This window comes from Podarcis bocagei (assembly GCF_964188305.1).
Source record: "Podarcis bocagei genome assembly, chromosome: 7".
Classification (NCBI taxonomy): domain Eukaryota; kingdom Metazoa; phylum Chordata; class Lepidosauria; order Squamata; family Lacertidae; genus Podarcis; species Podarcis bocagei.
In genome coordinates this window covers 40155832-40174564 of record NC_138132.1, presented here as the reverse complement: position 1 = coordinate 40174564, position 18733 = coordinate 40155832, and the positions used below count along the sequence as shown (strand labels likewise).

Here is an 18733-nt window from a genome sequence, read left to right as displayed (position 1 = left end):
TTTCTTTCTCTCTCTCTCTCTCTCTCTCTCTCTCCCCCCCCCCCCAGCCCTTCTTCACGAGCACCCAGTTCCTTTGTTTTTGTAAGGTTTTGGAGAGTCTGGAGGCACTTAAGTGCCCAAGCCACTTGTTTCCTGGCTCTTACAAAGGCTTACTATCCTGTCCAAATATATGGAAAACAACAGAAAGACAAGGGGTGGGTGGGAACTGATACTCAAGGCTGAACAGGGCCTTCTTTAAAGGAAGTTATCTGCAAGGGTCAGACCTGATGTAATTGGGCAGAATGTCCAGGTCACAGGAAAAGCTTCAAGGATTGCCCCCTAACATAGGTCTCTTTTTCCCCTTATACAATCAGATGCTGATCATGCCTTTTCAAGAGGAAAAAAAGTTGCAGGTCAGACAGTTCCACGAATTGTCTGTCGATGGGGAAGTCAATGCTTGGCTCTTCAGTCAGCACTCCTGGGCTCCACACTCATGAACGACAAGTAAAGAAGATGTGCACCACTGCAGAACGGACCAGAAAAGCCACTCTGGCAGCCTCTCTCCCTGCCCGCCAGGCAGCTTGTAAAATCACAGACGTCTCATTTGGGGTCAGGAGTTGGCAAATATTGCTGCACAATGCACAACACAAGCAGGAAACAGGCTGCAGCTTCACTATTTCAATCTGCTGCTGGTTCAGCAGCAAAATTTGTTGAATTTGGATACACTGAACAAGTGGCGGTCAGTGTGAGGCATGCAGAGAGGAGACCCACTTCCTGCTATGAAGGTACATCCATAGCAAGACCTCAGCTTTGTATTCCTGTGCCCACCATCTCACAGCTCCTAATCTCTGCCCAGCCAGTTTTCAATTAATCTGCACGGTTACAACATAGAAACAGTCAAGCAGCAGAGAGGCTTCCAAGAGTCCCACCCACGCCTCCCAGATCCCTTTAACTTCCTCTGTTCCAGCTTCTGCCACCGATGGGTGGCTCGCCCACGATGGCATAGCAAGAAGATACAATTAAACCCGCCTTACTATTTATAGGAGCAGAAATACTAGAAAGGCAGGAGGAGGTGTTAGGAAAACACAGTTGAACCGATTCATTCATGCTGATGCTCACAAATCAGAGGCTTCACAGATACGCAACACACCAGACTGGCTGTTAGTACACATAAAGAGAAGCCTAAGCCCACAAGTGTTGTGTTGAGACACCTCAGCTGCCCACAGTGAGCACAAGGGTGAGTTGCAACTGAGTAGGGTTGTCTCAGGGGAATTGCTCAGGGAGAAGCCGCAGAGGTTTCCTGGAAAGCAACTATGATGGTGTTAACTCTCACTGCCAAGGTGAGCAGCAGATGCCTTCTCTAGTCATCATCATGTTTCCGTGGCCTGCCACAGCAGACTGCACTCTAGCGGGAAGCTCAGAAAGAAGACAGCTTGAATTTCTCCTCAACTCCACCACCTGGTCAGCCATACAGCTTGATCAAGCGGGAAAATGCTACATGTGCCCAAATTCAACTTCTCTATCACACACATCATCACCTGGTATTAAACAAGTGCCTGAGCTCCCCCTTCCCTTAAGGTTTCTCTTCTCTCCCTCTACTTCCTCAGAGATGAAGATAATGGCGAGTTCTGCCCAGCAGCCCAGCAGTCTGCAGGCTTAGCCTGTGTTCATTACTTCTGCAGAATTTGTCCGGAAGCAGTTTTACCTCTCTGGCATCTGCAAACGCTGGGTGTATGGGAGGATTCTGCAAAGATTCCCTAAAAGGATAAGCAGTTCAAGGAAACTGTGTGATACGCATGGGCCTACTCAGGTAGCTCACCATCAGTCAGAAACACTAGTTGTTTTGGACTAGGGCTGGTGGGAGCAGTATTCCAAAACAAGCTGGTTGGGCAAGTCTCCTATAGGCAATCTTCTTTCTTTAGACCAGCTCTACACCGTGTAACTGTATGATATGCTTTTGCCCAGGAAAATTCCCTACAAGCCCAGCTTTATTCCTTGCAGAAAGGCAACAGGAGGACTAGACACTCTTAACTTGCTTTCCTCTCCCGCAGTTCCATACAGATGGTCAACACCACAGAAGACTGCAATTTGGCACTGCCCTGCAGAGTCATCCCTCTTGTGGCAGGACAATTGTCTCTCAGCACTGCATTATGGCAGCTTTTTGTAAAACAGAAGCAGCCCTAGCTCAACACTGTGCCCTCCACTGTCAACAGAGAAAGGTTCTGAGGAGGCCAAAAGTTCTAAATGCTAATGAGGGGCCCAGGAGATTCAGCAAGACTCCCTCCCACTACCTTTTTTCCTCTTCCGTCACCACAACAGGAGTCTGCCAGCCCAACCATGGCAGCTTCAGTCCCCAAACTAGGTGTCATAACTGTCTGTAAAGGCCAACAGAGCATTTTGGATGTACATCAGCCCCAAATTTGCTTGCTTGCCCTTTGCTATTCAAGCTCTTTTCCAAGTTCCCTCCTGAAACGTTTCAGACTATTCCCCACCCCCCAACAGAAAACTGCTCTGAGAGCCTCTACAAACCCCTTCCTCTAGTCTAAAGCATTTTGCTCAGTATCTCTTGCTTGTGACTCTGGGGCAGAGCAAGATGGAAGAAATTCTGTGTCATTCACAGAGCAACTATTTTTCTGTCTCTTGGCTCTTCTGCAGGAATGGAGGGGGGTTGGAGGGGGGCCACTGGAAAGTTCCTGGAGTGCCTTGAGACCAATGATCTTCCAGCCCTCATCCCCCTCCCCCAGCTGTCCGCCAGGCAGATGGGGCTGTGAAAGGGCTTCAGAGAGCTGCAGCTCCACCAATCCTATGCTTCTAAAAGTAGGAACCACTCAGGAGGCAGAAGCTGCCTTTTGACCATCAAGCTCCTATGAGCGGGTACAAGAGCAGATCCCCACACCCCCTTCTCCATCCCCAAACATGCACTAGGATTGTTGCTGCTGCTGCTGCCACCACCACCAGGGAAGGCAGGCAGATTATCTTAAGTGAAACCTGATGTGCAGGAGAGACTTTCCAGCCGGTTAATACTACTACAGGATGTTTTGTATTTCAACTTGGTAAATATGATGTAAAGGAACATCACATGGGAAGATAAAAATAGAGCAGCTCAAAGAACAAAAACAGAACCGCCCCAAGACATTTGCCTCTCAATTCATCACTGAAACAGATGTTGTTAAGATGTAGGCTCCCCCTTCCCAAGTCTCATGGAGACACAAGCCAGTCTTCATTCCTTCCCTCCCCAACTACAAGGCACCTGGGTGTGTGCCTGTCCCTCCTCTCTGTCGCCACACACCCGCCCATTTCCAGAGGCACATGGCAGGAGAAAGACCCCTCTCCGGAGTAAGCTCTTGTTTGACTGAAACAAGGCAGAAGGGGAAAGTGTGGAGGTCACGGAGAGGGCGGTCGTGGTGGTGAAGCACAAAGGGGAGGCATGCCTGCAATCCAGAAAGCCAATTTGGACCCAAAGGGATGGCTGCCCTGCCTAAGGCAGTCAGTTCTGCATATTGGGCACAAGACCTGGGATCTTCACAGGGATGCTTCGTACCTCTGCAGGGTTTTATAGCAAGAGAGGTGCACAGTGAAAAAGTGGGTGGGTGGAATGTACACACATTTAGAAACATCTTAGGTTTATTGGGTGAATCCACTGACAGAGCTGCTCTCCCAGGCCAGAACACAAGGCAAAACAGTCGCCTACAAAATGTCAACACCTGATGGGGCAAACCAGCTTTTCCCCAGCCTGCTGCCCTCCAGATGTTTTTGGACTATAGCGCCCATCAGCCCCAGGCCAGGGAAGGGTTAATGCACACATTTCTCCGCATGGGAAAAATTGCTGATTAAGAGGGTTTGAAGGTCAACCCATGTGGTACACGAGACTTCACCACAACCGGACGCTAGGAACTTCCCTCCAGAAATGAAATCTGAATGCCAGGCTGGAAATGGGTGATGCCCAAGCAAGACTCCAGGAAGGCCATGTCTGGCTCTAAGCCCAGCATCCTCCTGTCCTCTTGCTCTGTGGGTTCCTGACTCAGGCCCTGCTCTGAGTGCCTAATCCCCAAAGCCTATTTCGCAAGCCAGCTCAGATTAGCACAAGTGGCTGGCTTTGTGACATCTGCTGCCTCCCTGACCTCTCTTCCCTGACTTCTTTCATGGGCTGGGATACACTGGGAGGAGCATAAGTCAAGGCATTTGACACTGTAAAGATCAAAATCCTTTGCTTCACCTGCCCCCCCAGCCCATTGCAAGGGGAGGGGAAAGCAACTTGCTTCTCGATCAAGCAGTTTGAGGTGAAGAAACACTGGGGGGGGGGGCGTTGATTCCAGCCCACTACTAGGATCTCAGAGGTCCAGCCCACTTTAACATGTTCCATGAAGTGCTAGCCAAGCAATTCGAAGATAGAGGGGGCAACCTACCTCTGTGGGTGGTTTTGTGTCTGACAGAGCTACAGATTCAGAGCCAGCATTTTGGCAAGGGGATTAGCTAGCACACCAGAGCAAGTCATTTACTCACAGCAGAGCTTTCTGCTTCCCCTCTGGGTGGGCCCTCACATGACAAGGCAGCTGATCTGCTGGTTCTGAGAGCCTGCCCAAGTATTTCAAGATCACAAGCCAGGCCTTCTCCTCATTAAAACAGAAGTCACGAGTCCGGGGAAGCTAATAGTTATTATCCTGGCTCCCTGCCCCCTTTAAAATTGTTGTTTCTGTCTGGGGCAGTGGGGCACAATCCACTTACTCTTACAAATTTATCCCTCATTTGAGGTTTAGATGTTCAGCCTGTTTCTGACAAGGTTGCCCTCCCCCAGAAGAACCCACTGGGTGGTGGAAAGGTGGGGTACAAGGAAATATTTGAGGATCCACATGTTCATATGAACAGAACAGGATACTTCCAGACCAAGAAAGCACTTACCATCTTTGCGAAGCCCTGTGAAAGCGAGGGCATGTACCAATGCAGTCACAGAAATATTGCCAAATAAAAGAAAGGGCAGCTTGAAAAAAGTACGAAGACTTTCCTCAAGCATGAAGACAACTCAGCACACTTCGCTGCAGCTTTCTCAAAGGGGAAATAAGGGGGAAGCAAAGCAGGGAGCAGATCTGCTCAGCAAGCAGAGCAAATACACCCCGCCAGGAAAAGCAAACAGCAGCATTTGCATAAACAGATTCTGAGGAAAGTGTGAGGATGAAATGGAACTGGCCCTCTCTTCCACCCTGGGGAGCCAATCTGGTGGTTCGCCATTTGAGCAGGCAAACATATAATGGAAACCAGCAGGGAGGGCGAGATGGGGGCTTGCAAAGGTGCCATTTAGCACAGCATGCCTAGGAGTCTACTTGGAAGAACAGTCCAGCTTCTGATCCTCCTATCTTTGCCATCCTCCCCCAGCTCTGCCTTTGCCCAGAAAGAGTCCGGGCACCTTGCCACATCATCTTCTTGGCCCTGAAGCCCACTGTGCAACTGGAGAAACGCCTTGTTGAATGTACAGAATTTGCTGGCGGCCTCAGACTGGAATAACCCTCCCCCCAAAGGAAAAAAAACTCTGGCACAAGCATGTTTGTCAAAAGCTGCTGGACTTTCCCCCACATCACCAAATTCTTCTCTTCTCTCAGAAGAAAGAACTTAAGAAGTCCCGCGCAGGATCATTCCCGCAAACCGGTCCATCTGCCTTAACGGTTATGATGGAGCCGCACCTACTTGTTTCTGGCCATGAGATGCTGGGAGGTTTGCATCTCATGACATTCGGCAAACCTCTTTGTGTTCCTAGTCTCTAGCCAGTAAACACTTCTACTGGCAATCAGCTGCAGATATTATGGTCCTGGGCACAAAAACCAGAGCCATGTCCTTAAAAGGGCTACACAGATATGGATGTTTTAAGTAGTAAGAAAGCTGGGAGACACAGCTTCTTGGACATCTTCTTTCCAAATTATTATGTGACATAAAAGGCTTGGACTGGAATGGAGTTAAAGGGGCCACGGCAGCCTTTAGGATGGATGCCACAACTGCAAGGCTATTTTTAGATAATCTACAGGGGAGGGAAGAGAAAGCCATCCACTTGATCTAAAGCACAGCTCTGCAGCCGCCTAGCCAGCTCCTCCCCCCACCCGTCTCCCGCACAGACAGAGGATCAATAGCACACTCGAGGCCCTGCGCATTTGCTCCCAGCTGTGCTCAGCACAAGCCAACAGTGGGACAAGCAGCATGAGCTCATCGTGCTTCCTAGCCAGGGCATTACATGGTGGACCAAATGCTTCCAAGAAGCGGGCCTCCGAGATAGCAGCACCAGGGCACTGTGCAAAGGTAGAACCAGCCACAACTTCAGGTAACCTGGAACCCTCTCAGGAAGAAGTAGGGAGCCTCTAGCCAGATGGTGAACTATAAGCGAACAACCAGGAAGGCTATGGTTGGTGTTTACCCTATTATCCCTTTCCACCGCCTGTCATGATCTGTCCCTTTGCCCTTCCTGCTCATCATCCATGCACCAGATGGGAAATCAGTGCAGGGTGGTGGGCTGAGCATTAGACAGGGAAGAAAGACCAGGATAAGCCCCTGCTCAGGGATGAAGCTTGCTGTGTGACTCACTTCTCTTACACAGTTGCTTTGGGAGAAATGCACATGTGAGTGAGCTCCCAGGGGGACAGGGGGAGGGAGGAAATACATAGGCTATATCCACTCCATACATTTAAAGTACACTACCCCCCCCCGGAACCTGGGAATTGTAGTTTACCCCTCACAAAGCTACAGTTCCCAGCACCCTTAACAAACTTGTCCCTGGCACTCTTAGGGGGAAGCAATGTGCTTTAAATATATGGCATGTACATAGGCACGACGTGATAAGCCTAACAAAACCTTCCTTTCCCTCATGCCCTAACCTTGCCAAACACATTTTAAGCATTCTGGAACGTGAGTCAATCAAGGCAAGTAAAGGGCTGTCTGCATAGATGCTTCCTGCATGCAAAATTCACATTTCCATGGTGCTGATGAAATCTGTAATCTTCCCTGTGATTTTTTAATCTTCCCTTCTCAGTGGGGCCTTGATTAGTAGGTGAGAGGGTCTCTTCGACAGCAGGCAAGGGCTGGTTCAGTGGCCCCTCTGCCCAACAGAGGCTAAGAGGATTAGGGATGACTTGGGAGGGCATGCAATTCTCCCATAGATGTCATAAACCCAGTCCTGAGGACCATGGCCATCTCCAAGATGTTGCACTCTGAGCATCCTTCAGCAACCTAGCAGTCAGGCCTCTGCCATACCTGTGCGATCTGGGTGGGTGATGAACTTTTATGGATTCTTTCCAGCTCTGAACCTGAAGGAAGCACCCTGTGGGTGCCTCTCCTGGAGATCTGTACTGGACTGCTGCCTGGGATCCTTTGGCAGACTGGAAGATTTGAAGTCACAAAAGAATGAGGTTGTTTGGACTTCCACTCTTTGTCTTTTGAATGGACAAGGCTCAACAAGTTCTTAACAGTTCGCAAAGATCTCAAGTGTGAAAATGCTGATCTTCTAACAAAAGTACGTAACTCACCCTGAAGATCAGCCTCCATATTTGAGGACTGGAAAGGGGCCAATATAATACCAGTTTTTAAAAGGGCATCTTGAAAGGATTTGAGACATTACAGGCTCATTAGCTTAACATCTGTTCCAGGAAAGCTGGTGGGAAGCATAGTTAAAGATAGAATTACCAAGCATAGAGAAGAACAAGTCTTGCTGAAGCAGAACTAGCATGGCATTTGCTCCCACAAAAGCAGACTTTGACAGCTTTAGAAAAAATTAATGGAGGAGAGGGCTACTAGCCATTATGGCTATGTTGCCCCTCCACTATTGGAGGCAGTATGTCTGGGAATGCCAGTTGCTGGGAATCACAGGTGGGGAGAGTGTTGCTGCTGCACTCTGGTCCCACATGCTGGGTTTGTTAAGGAATGCGGTTAATGGGTTAATAATTCTTCATGAGTCAGCAGAGACAACTCATTCACCATGATGCACCTGCAGGCATCTTGTTACTCTCTTATCTGTGTTACTGGGCAGATTTGGCAACAGCAACAGGGTTCCCATTATGAGAACTGTTTGGCCGGTGTAGAACAAGATGCAAGACCTTTGGCCTGATCCAGTTGCAACTTCAGGTTTCATCTGATGTTCTCACACTGCCTTTAGTCTCCACCAAGATGGTATTTGAAGAACTTGGAACCTTGGAAGGAAACACTGGCAAGGCAGGAGCAGGAACCACCCAAAATGAACTCCCAATTGGGCAACCACTTCTTTCTGTGGGCCACATTTGTTGCTACAGAATTGGCCACAGATTGAAGAGAGATAAGAAGAGTCAACTAGGTATTCTACCAATAAGGAAATCCTAAGTGAGTTGTCATTTCTTCGAAGAAACCAGCCTCCACCGGTGCCATGTTACCTACCCAAATACACATTTTGATACGTTCTTGTGTCTTTGATCTTTAAATTTATTTCCCACCTTTCCACCAAATGGTCTCCAGGTTGCTAAATGCAACAACACAAGTACAACAAGATATAATGAAACAGCAATAAAATACAGAGTGAGGAAGAACAGAAAAATAAGGCAGATAAATCAATAAAATCAAAACCAACAGAAAAAAACCAATTTCAACATATTCTAAAGTCAGCTTATCTGTCTAAATAAAAATGTTTTTGCCAACTAGTGTGTGGTCAAAACTTGGGCAAGCTCGTCCCCCTTGGCAATGAGTCCCAGAGACTGGGAGCAGCCACCAAGAAGCCCCTGCTTGGGGTTTCTGCCAAATGTGCATCAGATGTGAGCGTACTGAAACTGCTCCTCTAAGGAGAACTATTGAAAAGGGGTGCAAAGCTCTCCAGAATGACAGCCCATGGCCAATGATAATGGAAGCCCCTATAAAATCAGCAGAACCAACAGGTACCCAATCCCCTGTCCATGTTCCTTGTGTTCAAAGGCAACCAAACAAGTCACCAAGCCTTTGCTATGTCTCACATTACCATAAGAAACATTATAAATAAATTCAACATTATTACAATCCAAAAAAGACAAAAGTAACAAAAGTAAGAAACAGCAGTTTAGCACGACAGTAAAAAGCTTAGCACGACAGTTTGTTTTTTGGGGGGTGGCGTGGGAAACAGTGCAAAGGATACGCAGATTTATACAGCACTCACACACACATAAGAGCCCAAATTAGTTGACCTGGATGAAGAAAACTACTTGAAGATTGTTAACTATTCTTGCAAGGTGGACAGCGAAGAGGAAGACAGTGCAGTCTGGCACATGGAAAGTGGAAGCATTGATCCTTAAGCTCCATGGGGGGAGGGGGTGGACCTGGAGGGCCTCCCCTGATGACTTGGAAGAGTGGGCAGCCAGTCCCTGATAATGAAAAAGCCCTTCCAGCCCTTTGAGCTGGGCCTGGAAACCCAGGGGAGGTGGCGCTGTTTCAGTGCTTTTGACCTGTGTTCCAAATGCCACAGTCCCCCAGCACTGTGGTTGGCTGTTCACTTGTGTGTGTGCGCATGCTCTCTCTCTCTCTATCCTCATTTGTCTTTCCCCTCCCCTCTATTACCTTCACCCCCCTGTATAGCGGCTTTGTTGCTATGTATGTTGATTAATGCTAACATTCATCAAGTTTCACCCATCTGGGCTGAAAAGGGTGCCTGTGCTCTGAGATGTCCCCATTCATAAAACCTCACTTGCCCTAAGACAAAATCAGAAGCAGTCCTTGGCAAAGGCAAGGACTCCCACTATTCACAAATGGCAGAAATTAGGCACACTGTGCAACCATAATGTACATCCCTTAAAAGCTTTGGGATTGATTTGCGTGGAAATATAGATTCCCTGTTAAAACTTTAGCCATTGTTTCCTTTCCCATTGACACAAACTCTATTGAAGACCAGCCTGATGAATTGCTATGGCTTGCTCCAGAGGGGCTGCCCTGCAGTCTGTCCCAACGACAGAAGGGCGCAGGCACAGCATTTCAAAAGCAGAGGAATGGGATGGGATGAAGGAGACTGGCCAGCAATAGGGAAGAGCAGGAAATGGAGTCTGGGTCTCACCCTCAAACTTCTTCTAAGCTCTTACCTGGCTCAGTTCTACTCTGCAGGCATGAGGACTCAAGGCAGGGACACAGCAAAACATTTTTGATTCCCAAACTGCCTCCTTGTTGGTGTCACAACTGTTGCTTCTCTTCTCACCTCCCACCCTCCTTCTGCATGAGTCTGGAGGTGTATAATTATCAACACAAATGCTTCCGTTCGCTCTCCCCACCCACCAGCCGTTACTACAAGCAGAAGCTGCACAGAAGTCTTCAGGCTCCAGCTGTAGCTGGAACCACACTCTGCGGCCCTCCTCTGTGGCAAACACATTCCCCTCAAATACTGGTGCCGATTCTGCCAGGGAATCACTTGCCTTCGCCTGTCTAAAGCTGCCCCGTGCCACTTTGCACCAGGAGAAAAAAATATCTAGAGGCTGCTCAAAGCGTGTGAGATCTTTGCCAGAGACAGGAGCACTTACCAGAGGAGCCAACTTGGGAAGGTTTAGTTGGAGCAGGAATGTGCAGTTCCAGTTGCCCAGGTCGTAAACTGGGGCCGTCAGGTGCCCCTTGTCCTTCTGTCTGACCTGCTGGAGAGGATGCAATCTCGGCCAAGACTTCAAGGTCCTTGAGGATAACCTGGAATCAAGGAATAAAAGGAGATCAAGGGGTGGCTGACAAGGCAGGCAGAGAAGACAAGGATTCCCTGTGCTCTTTTCCTGTGCACTTTCCCCAGCTCCACAATATCCATTTTTGAGATACGGTAACCAGAACTGAAACCAGTATTCCAAATGCAGAGGCTCTAAAGGTTTGTACAAGGCCACTTTAATATTGCCAGTTTTATTTTCAGTTCCTTTCTTAACGATCCTGAATATGGAATACTCCATTGCAAACTGTTTTATCAGTCATAGCTATAGTGTGTGCTCTTGAAATGCATGGATTTAAAATAATGGGAAAGTGTTTAAATCAAATGAATGGAGCTTAAGCCAAATACAGGATTTGAGGTAGGAGTGTGGAAGCCAAGCGATACCCAGCTGTTATTAACCTGCAATAGGTACACCCCAAACACAACGACGGCTTCTAGTAAAACTAGCCCATGGCAACCACAAAGGTCAAACTGGCAAGCAGGCAGGCATGGTGTCTTTTGAACAGGTTCTGCCTTGCCCTTATGATCTGACATTCAATCCCTGATTGATCTTCTGATTTCTATGAGACTTATGAACTCACTTCCATCCCTGCACTTGAAAGAATATGGACAAGCTTGATGGTGCAGCTCCCACATCTCCTGCCCTGCATCCCATAATTTCTAGATATCCAAACTGTGCAATATAATACTTCCATGCTGCATGTCTATCCACACACACACACAAATGTCCCTTACCGGCCACCATTTATGATGGTGGGGAAACTTGCGACACAATGATGGAAGGTCTCACTTTCCTCTTAAGTGCCTTGGGCAAGGGAAGGTGGTGTAGGGGTGTCACTCAGAGCATAAGCAGGACATCCCAGCAAATCTAGTTCTGAACTAAGAGCAAATTCAAACATCCAAAGGGAAATTTCTTCACTGGCTCCATGATGAGGACTTAGTGCAGAGGGTCCTCTGCATAGGCATTTTAGAGGTTGTCGTGGGCATGGCAAGTCACTGTTGCCATTGTCAGCAGGAATTGAGGCTTTCGGGAGGATAAGGACCTGTTTTCATCACCCTTATCCTCACCAGGAATGCTTTTCCAAGAGATGATTACCTGTCAAGCCAACACCCCCAGTCAATGGGATCAGGTAAGGTGAGCATGCAAAAATGAAGAAAGAAAAAGGAAATATATTTATTACCCCTCCATTTTTCCTCCAAGGAGCTCAGGATAGCCTCCATAGTTCTCACCACTAATTTTATCTTCACAACCACCCTGAGCAGTAGGCTGGCCCGAGAGCTATAGTGACTGACCCCAAGGCCAGTTTTGTGGCTGACTGAGAATTTGAATCTGGATCTTCTCAGTCCTAATCCCACACTCTAACCCAGCCTCTGCCAACTTGGGTGCCTTCCAGGTGTTTTGGACAACAACTCCTATTAGCCCCATGGCTGTGCTGTCTGGGGCTGATGGGAGTTGTAGAAAAAAAATCTGGAGGGCCCCTGGCTGGGAAGACTGCCCTTGCCCCTACTATGATGCTGCCTGATACATGAAGCATTAGGCCCACAGTGTTGTCTGCTCTGACTGGCAACAGGATTTTCATGGTCTTGGGCAAAGATGCCCCCAAGTGCCAGAGGCTGGGCCTTGGGCCTTTCACCAGCTTCAGCCCCTGCCCAAGGTCCACTAAAGGAAAAAAACAACAACAAAGCACCAAACCAGGCATGTGTACAGCACCAAGCTTGCCACCTGTCCTGCATTGTGCACATTGCATGTTTTAGTATGTCGCTCAACCACCTGTCAAGCTGCCACAAGTATCATGAACTTGCTTCGCGGCCGTGGCATCACCACCACTGCACCGGTAGCACAATCTGCCCACAGGAGCCCAGGAAGGCATTGTGCTCCACTGCCAAAACAGAGGCAGCACACATGGTTTTATTCTGGTGACTCAGTATAGGCCTCTCACTTTTGCAATGTGTCCACTCTAACCCGCCTTCCCTAATCACACCACACATTTGAAGCATTTTAATACCACTTTGAACAGTCATTACTTCCCCCAAAGAACTCTGGGAGTTGCAGTTTGTTAAAGGTGCTGAGAGTTGTTAGGGGAGCATCATTAGAGCTATAAAATCCTCCAAGTGGTTTAACAGTCAATCCCTCTTCAAAGGGAACTTGGGACATGGTAGCTCTGTGAGAGGAATAACTCTCCGCAACTCTCTGCACCCATAGCCAACGGCAGTTCCCAGAATTACTTGGGGGAAGTCACTGACTATTTGCAGTGCTTTAAATGTATGGTGTGAAGGTGACCTCAGTGGGTGAGCTCTGCTTCTTGCCCAGGGTCTCCTCACCTGATCCTTCCCCTGGGTTGGGACAAGTGAGGCTCAGTTATTCCGCCACACAGCCTGGCCTTGGAAGAGGAAGAGCGTTTGGTATATGGTAGCCCCTGATCATGAACTTTGAGCACTCTCTGCAAGCAAGGAAGGAAGGATGGCTCCACATGAGCAGCGTGAAGTTTTCTGCTCTGGCCAAGGCCCAGCACCTACATGAAGGCAAAAGGCCTCCCCCTACTACCTCTCCTCAGCAATGGCCAGTGTCCCATCACACCCTACTGCTGAACCTATATAGACAATGTGGAACCACTTGGGAATGACATTGAGCAGCAAGCAGCTGCAGCACCAGGAGGCTGTCAGGGGAAAGCACCACATCTTGGCCACTGCTGCCCTGGAAGAGGAACGAGCAAACGAGTTTGTGCATACCCATTTTTGATGTGCACTGCCTTGCCTTGTGAAGTTAGCTGGACCCCCCTGGACCCTATTCAGCCTGGCGGTTTCCACATGCAAGGCTGCCTTTGAATGAACTGAAATGGTGCATCCTACCAAGAGGAGCTCAACCAGGATGGCGGGGAGGGGGAGGGAGAGTGTTTTGCATGCGCGATGCATCTTTCCACTAAGCAAGCCTCCAGCAGGCAGCTTCTCTCTCTCTCTCTCTCTCTCTCTCTCTCTCTCTCTCTCTTTTGTGCGAGCGAAAGAATGAAACTGGAAGGGTGTAAGAAAAGCAATATCCTGCAGGAACACAAATGCCTAACGTTGCCACGGCAACAGGCCAGGTGCCAGAAAGGCGCATCAGCTGGGTCCCATCATCTGAGAGCAGCAGAAGCAGAAGCAGCCGAGGCAGCAGCTCTTTAAGCTCCCATTATTGGACATGAAAGGGCTGAGGCCACAGAGGCCCTTCCCCTCCCCCACGGACAAGGCAGAGCGTGGAGGGGGGCTTCCTGGTGGGGGAAGGGGTGCAGCCCAGAAGCACAGCCACCCGCCCCCAGCATTAAGAGCCACCAGATCAGCTGGCAGAGATTATTTTTAAAAATGGGAAGGTGAGATTACTTTTTTAGGATTTAGGCTCAAAGAAAGAAAAGCCCTAGATAAAACCGGCAGCGAGAGATGCTCCTATTCTCCGAAGGTGGGGGAAAATAATAGCATGCATCCGTGCAAATATTAATCTGGTTTGCACAGGTCGCTGCAGCTTTTGCCCAAGTTCTACGTAATCTGGAAATCTGTTTTTATTTCTTCTCAGATACTGGATCTGGTCAGATGTGCCTTATGGAAAAGATGAGAGCAGAGACACACCAAAGGGGGAGGGTGGAAGGAGCAACAGCCTTATTGGGAATGGCAAAGAATGCATGTGAATCACAGTATAAAGCTGAGCTTTTTTGACATGTTTTCATGTATTTGTCCATAACCACAACGATTAGGAAACAGCACTGCTAGGAGGTTTTGGGATTTTGCATCTAATATGTTTACTACCACTGCGGAATGGCTGAGAGTGACGGAAAGTGGAAAAAACACAGCTCAGCCTTCCACATGACACTAGCTTTGCTGAGTGGAGAGCAAAAGCATTTCAAGGAGCCGTTTTCTAGTAATGAAAATCCTGCTGCTGCTGCTGCTGCTACTGCCTTCCCCCAATGCATGTCTATGAGACTTCCTCTGCTAACCAGATCTAGGTCAAGTTAATGTGCCTCATGTTCCAGTTGAACCAATCTGATGTTTGCTCCACTGGCTCATGTGCAAGCTGCCCCAGTCTTGCTGAAGAGGCAGTGCATGAAAGCACACAACACACACTCCTCCTCTCAAGACTCAAATACTCAAGAGTGCCAGGCCTCAGCACCTCGGGAGTGCATCCTGCTGCCTCTTTAAGGACGGTAACACAAAATGCCACCAAGGCTGGAAAGTGGTCTGTGGGGAATTGCATATCTGTCCCAGGATCACCAGTGCAGGAACTGGTGCCGCGTGTTGGAATCGGCTCCCTGAAAACCTCTCATACCCACTGCTGCAAAAGGGGGCAATGTTGGGTCTGGGCTTTGAGCCAGAATTCCTGTAGCCTCCAGGGCTTCAGCACCCTGTGCCTGCCCTGGTCCTTCCGCACCCCTAGTATCAGAGCTACACGATACAGGTGCATTACGAGCATTGCGTAAATGGGTCACTTCTTTCCATAAAATGAAGGCAGCTTTGCAGTACGTGCACATAGCTTCTGCGGGGGCAGTGGGAATGCCATTATTCAGGAGATAACTTTGCCACAACGTCGAAAAGAGAACCTCACGGCTTGATATTAGCCTCCTGAGATCCCAGGAACACCATTTCACACAGAATCTACACACAGCAATTATTTAGCACTCTTCATTGGTGCTCTTGCATCCTCTTGCAACCTACTTTTGTGCAAAGCTATCCTCTGCTGCTCACCAACAAAGGGCTCTCTCTCTCTCTCACACACACACACACACATACAAGTCCAAAAGTCAGCATCCTGAGCAGAAACATCTGCCTGACACTGCTGTCACATCCCATCCACTCGTCCCACCGCCACCACTGGTGGGCAGGTTTCTGGTTACCAAAGGAGTCACCCTGAGCTCTCTGCCTTGCTTCCCTTGCCTCTCTGCTGCCTTCTGAAGAGGCGCATGGTCAAGGGAGCAGAGCTGGCAAAGATAACTGGAGCTAAAGGAAATGAAGCTGGCCTCTGGCAGACCTCCAGCGCTCAGGCAGACGTGACACATTCGACAGCAACTGAGAAGCATCTTCCCTTCACGAAAAAGGAGCTGCTGCTGCTGCTGCTGCTTCCCCCTCACTTCCTACCATCCGCAGAGGGCAGTATCTCAAAGGATAGAGGCCTCCTTATACTTGGGATAGGCAGGGTGATGATGCAACTTGTGAGTTAGCCCCAACCACAGAAAAGCCAGTGGGGGAAGCTCCAGATCCTCCTCCAGAAAGAACAGGAAAAGGTGGTGCTGCTGCTGCCCCAATCCGATGCCACGTGGCTCAGTTCCCCAACTACTAGCATGTCTATTTGTTTAAGTATTTATAGGCACATAAAAACATGGAAATAAAATCAACAGAAACATCAACAGAATCAATAAATACTGGCTAGAGAAAAAAAGAATTCAAGTTTCAAAAGCCTGTCTAAATAACACAGTTTTCAGAAGATGACTACAAGAGGGCAGGGATTGTTTTTGCCGAGCCCTCTATTGGCAGTGAGTTCCACAAGCCAGCCAAGCCCACCAGAAACACCCCATTACAGGATCTCAGTGATGGAGGTGGAGAGAAACAGACCAGGCAAGTCCTTGAGTTACTTTTGCTCCAGGTTGTTTACGACTAACACAAGAACCCTGAATTGGCAACCAGTGCAGCTCTCTCAGGGCTAAGTAACATGCTGCCAGTAAATCTGCTCCTGTGAGCAGCTTTGCCGCCTCATTCTGGGCAACCCAGCCAGATGGGCGAGTAGAAATAATAAAATTATTATTATTATTCTGCACTAGTTGCAGCTTCCAGAGCAGCTACAAGGCAGCCCCACACAATGTGTGTTACAGCGATCAAGTCCCAAGGTTAGCAATGCATGGACCATTGTGGCGAGGCCATCCTGGCCACAGAAGTCACCTGGGCATCTAGGTGACAAACACAGACCGAAGAATGTCCTCCAGCTTAATGTTCAGATCAACTGCCCCTGGGCTGATGGATGAACCAGTGGAACACAACCTGCCAAGTGCAAACAGTACCGTGCTACCAGAAGCTCTTCCGCACAGGTTTCTGAATGGCAGGGGACCAGGCAACAGAAAATGAGGCTGCTGCAGACTCTGAGGCCCCCTAGTGGCCAGTGCCTGACAGAACACTTGATGCTCCCAACTGTAGGGAAATCTAAGACCCCAAGCTGCTCAGCCCCACTGGGAGGTGGGAGGGCTGAAGGGGCCCCATCCATCTCATAGGAAGGCGGCCTGGGCCCTGAACGCAACTCCCCTTCTGCAAGGGCAGGCAGCAAGCTCTCTCTCTCTCTCTCTGTTGCCTCAAAGGGCTCCTCTACTTAATTTTCTTTTTGTACAACCATCAGAGAAAGAAGAAACCTGGTCAAGAACAAGATCTCCCCTATTTGGCAGACCCTCACCAAAAAAAAGAGTGCAATGTGAAGACTAAGCTTGAGCCCTCTTCCCCATTTCCAAGAGAAACCAATCAATCTTCCAGTGACAACTTAACTAGCCCCCTTTTCAGTGGGGGAAAGGGATGGTGAACTTTGCCCCTTGGTCTCTGAACCAGAAAATTTCACAGTCCCCATCCGGCTTCTGTTCAATCTGGAACTGACATTGCCTGAAAGCAGGAAAGTCCCTCCCTTCTTCCCACACTTATTTAAGCTATTGTGGCTTAACACAAATGCTGGCAAGGCCCCAAAGCAGCAGCAGCAGCAGCCATCATTAGAAGCCACAATCCACTGGGGAATTTATCCCATGCAAGCCCCACTGAAACAAAATGGGATATGCCCAGATGTGCCAACACCATTCTCAATGAGCCATCTACCACAACCCCAAGATCTTCCCGATTAGTCCCCTCCAGTTCAGACCACATAGGAGAGGTTACGAATTTTGATGACCCAACGTGCACCTTTTATTCATTCGATATTTTCTAAAGTCCAATTCATAACCTCTGACTACCCAAATGTTTTCCCTGAGTCTAGAGTGTACGTACACAAACTAAAAGGAGGGGTGGCAGAGGAGCTTGCCTCTCCCATGGCACCAGCTCGCACATCTGAATAAGTTGCCTGCCTCACCCTAGGGCTGCCCAGTCCCTAAAAGTGCTCTCCCACACCCACATTGTCCCTGGAGGCTGCCACCTTCGCCTGCAAATCCGCTGGCCTGCAAATGAAACAGTGACTCCAGGACTACAGCGAGAACAAGGGGAAGGAAGCACATCCGAGGTCACGTCAAGCTCACCCTCCTTGTTCTTTGTAACACACCAAAGTCCCAAATTTCAGCCTTGGCAAGCTGGGAGCTGGGAAACCGGGGGAACTGCGGGCCGAAATCCAACCAAGCACAAATAAAAGCATAAACGGATAAAGGCAGCCATTCACTTTGGCACAAGCTTTTGTTAAGCTTCATTGTACTTGGGATCTGCATCACATGGAGAAAAGCCCCATGGGACTCAGTGTGAAAAAGCCCATTCCGCAGGAAAGGCTGGGGCAAGAGGGCTTGCAGCTCTGGGCGATAACGGAGCGAGGAAGGGGAGTGCAGGAAAGCCCCTCCCTCAGGAAAGCCCTGCAGCAGAGGGGGGCACAGGAATGTGGGGGAGAGCATGAAGATCTTCAGAAGCATTTGCAATTTGTCTCCCCACCATCCTAAATGGTTTCAGGACAACCACATGGATGTCTCCGTACCCTGAGCAAATGCCAGTCTCTTCCCTGCCAAACGTCTCAGTGAGCGCCCCCCCCAAACAAGCACCTCTCCTTCCTTCCTTCCTTCCACTCACCCAGTGGCACCAGGGCCATGGGCTGGCTGTTCCCATGGGATCCTACATCGTGGGCAAGGAGCTTAGCCTCACAGTGGTCTCAAGGATGCTCCCAGGCATCTTGACTCTGAAATCTCTGGCTTGCTGGGCAAGTAAGACACAGTGTGCCCTTGCATCAACCAACCAACCAATCAATCAATCAACCAACCAACCAACCAACAGGTGGGACTCTTGCCAGTGAAGGATCATAGTGCAGATCCTGGGAAATGGTAAAGGCCTTCTTTTCTTCCCAACCTCTAATCTGATCAATCCACCCAAGGTACATCTTGATCTGGCTTACTCAGAGCCCTATTGGAGAACACCTCATGCCCAAGGCACTGCAACTCCCTG

The 18733-nt window shown here is 49.0% G+C and overlaps 1 protein-coding gene across 1 annotated transcript in view; it reads right to left on the bottom strand.

Annotated features, from left to right (window-relative positions):
• The window catches only part of VAC14 (VAC14 component of PIKFYVE complex), a 79810-nt gene that overhangs the window by 43493 nt on the left and 17584 nt on the right, over positions 1-18733 (bottom strand). Inside the window, exon 13 of the mRNA XM_081199959.1 lies at positions 10452-10608. Coding sequence (XP_081056085.1) covers positions 10452-10608 — 157 coding nt within the window. The remainder of the gene's footprint in view (positions 1-10451; positions 10609-18733) is intronic.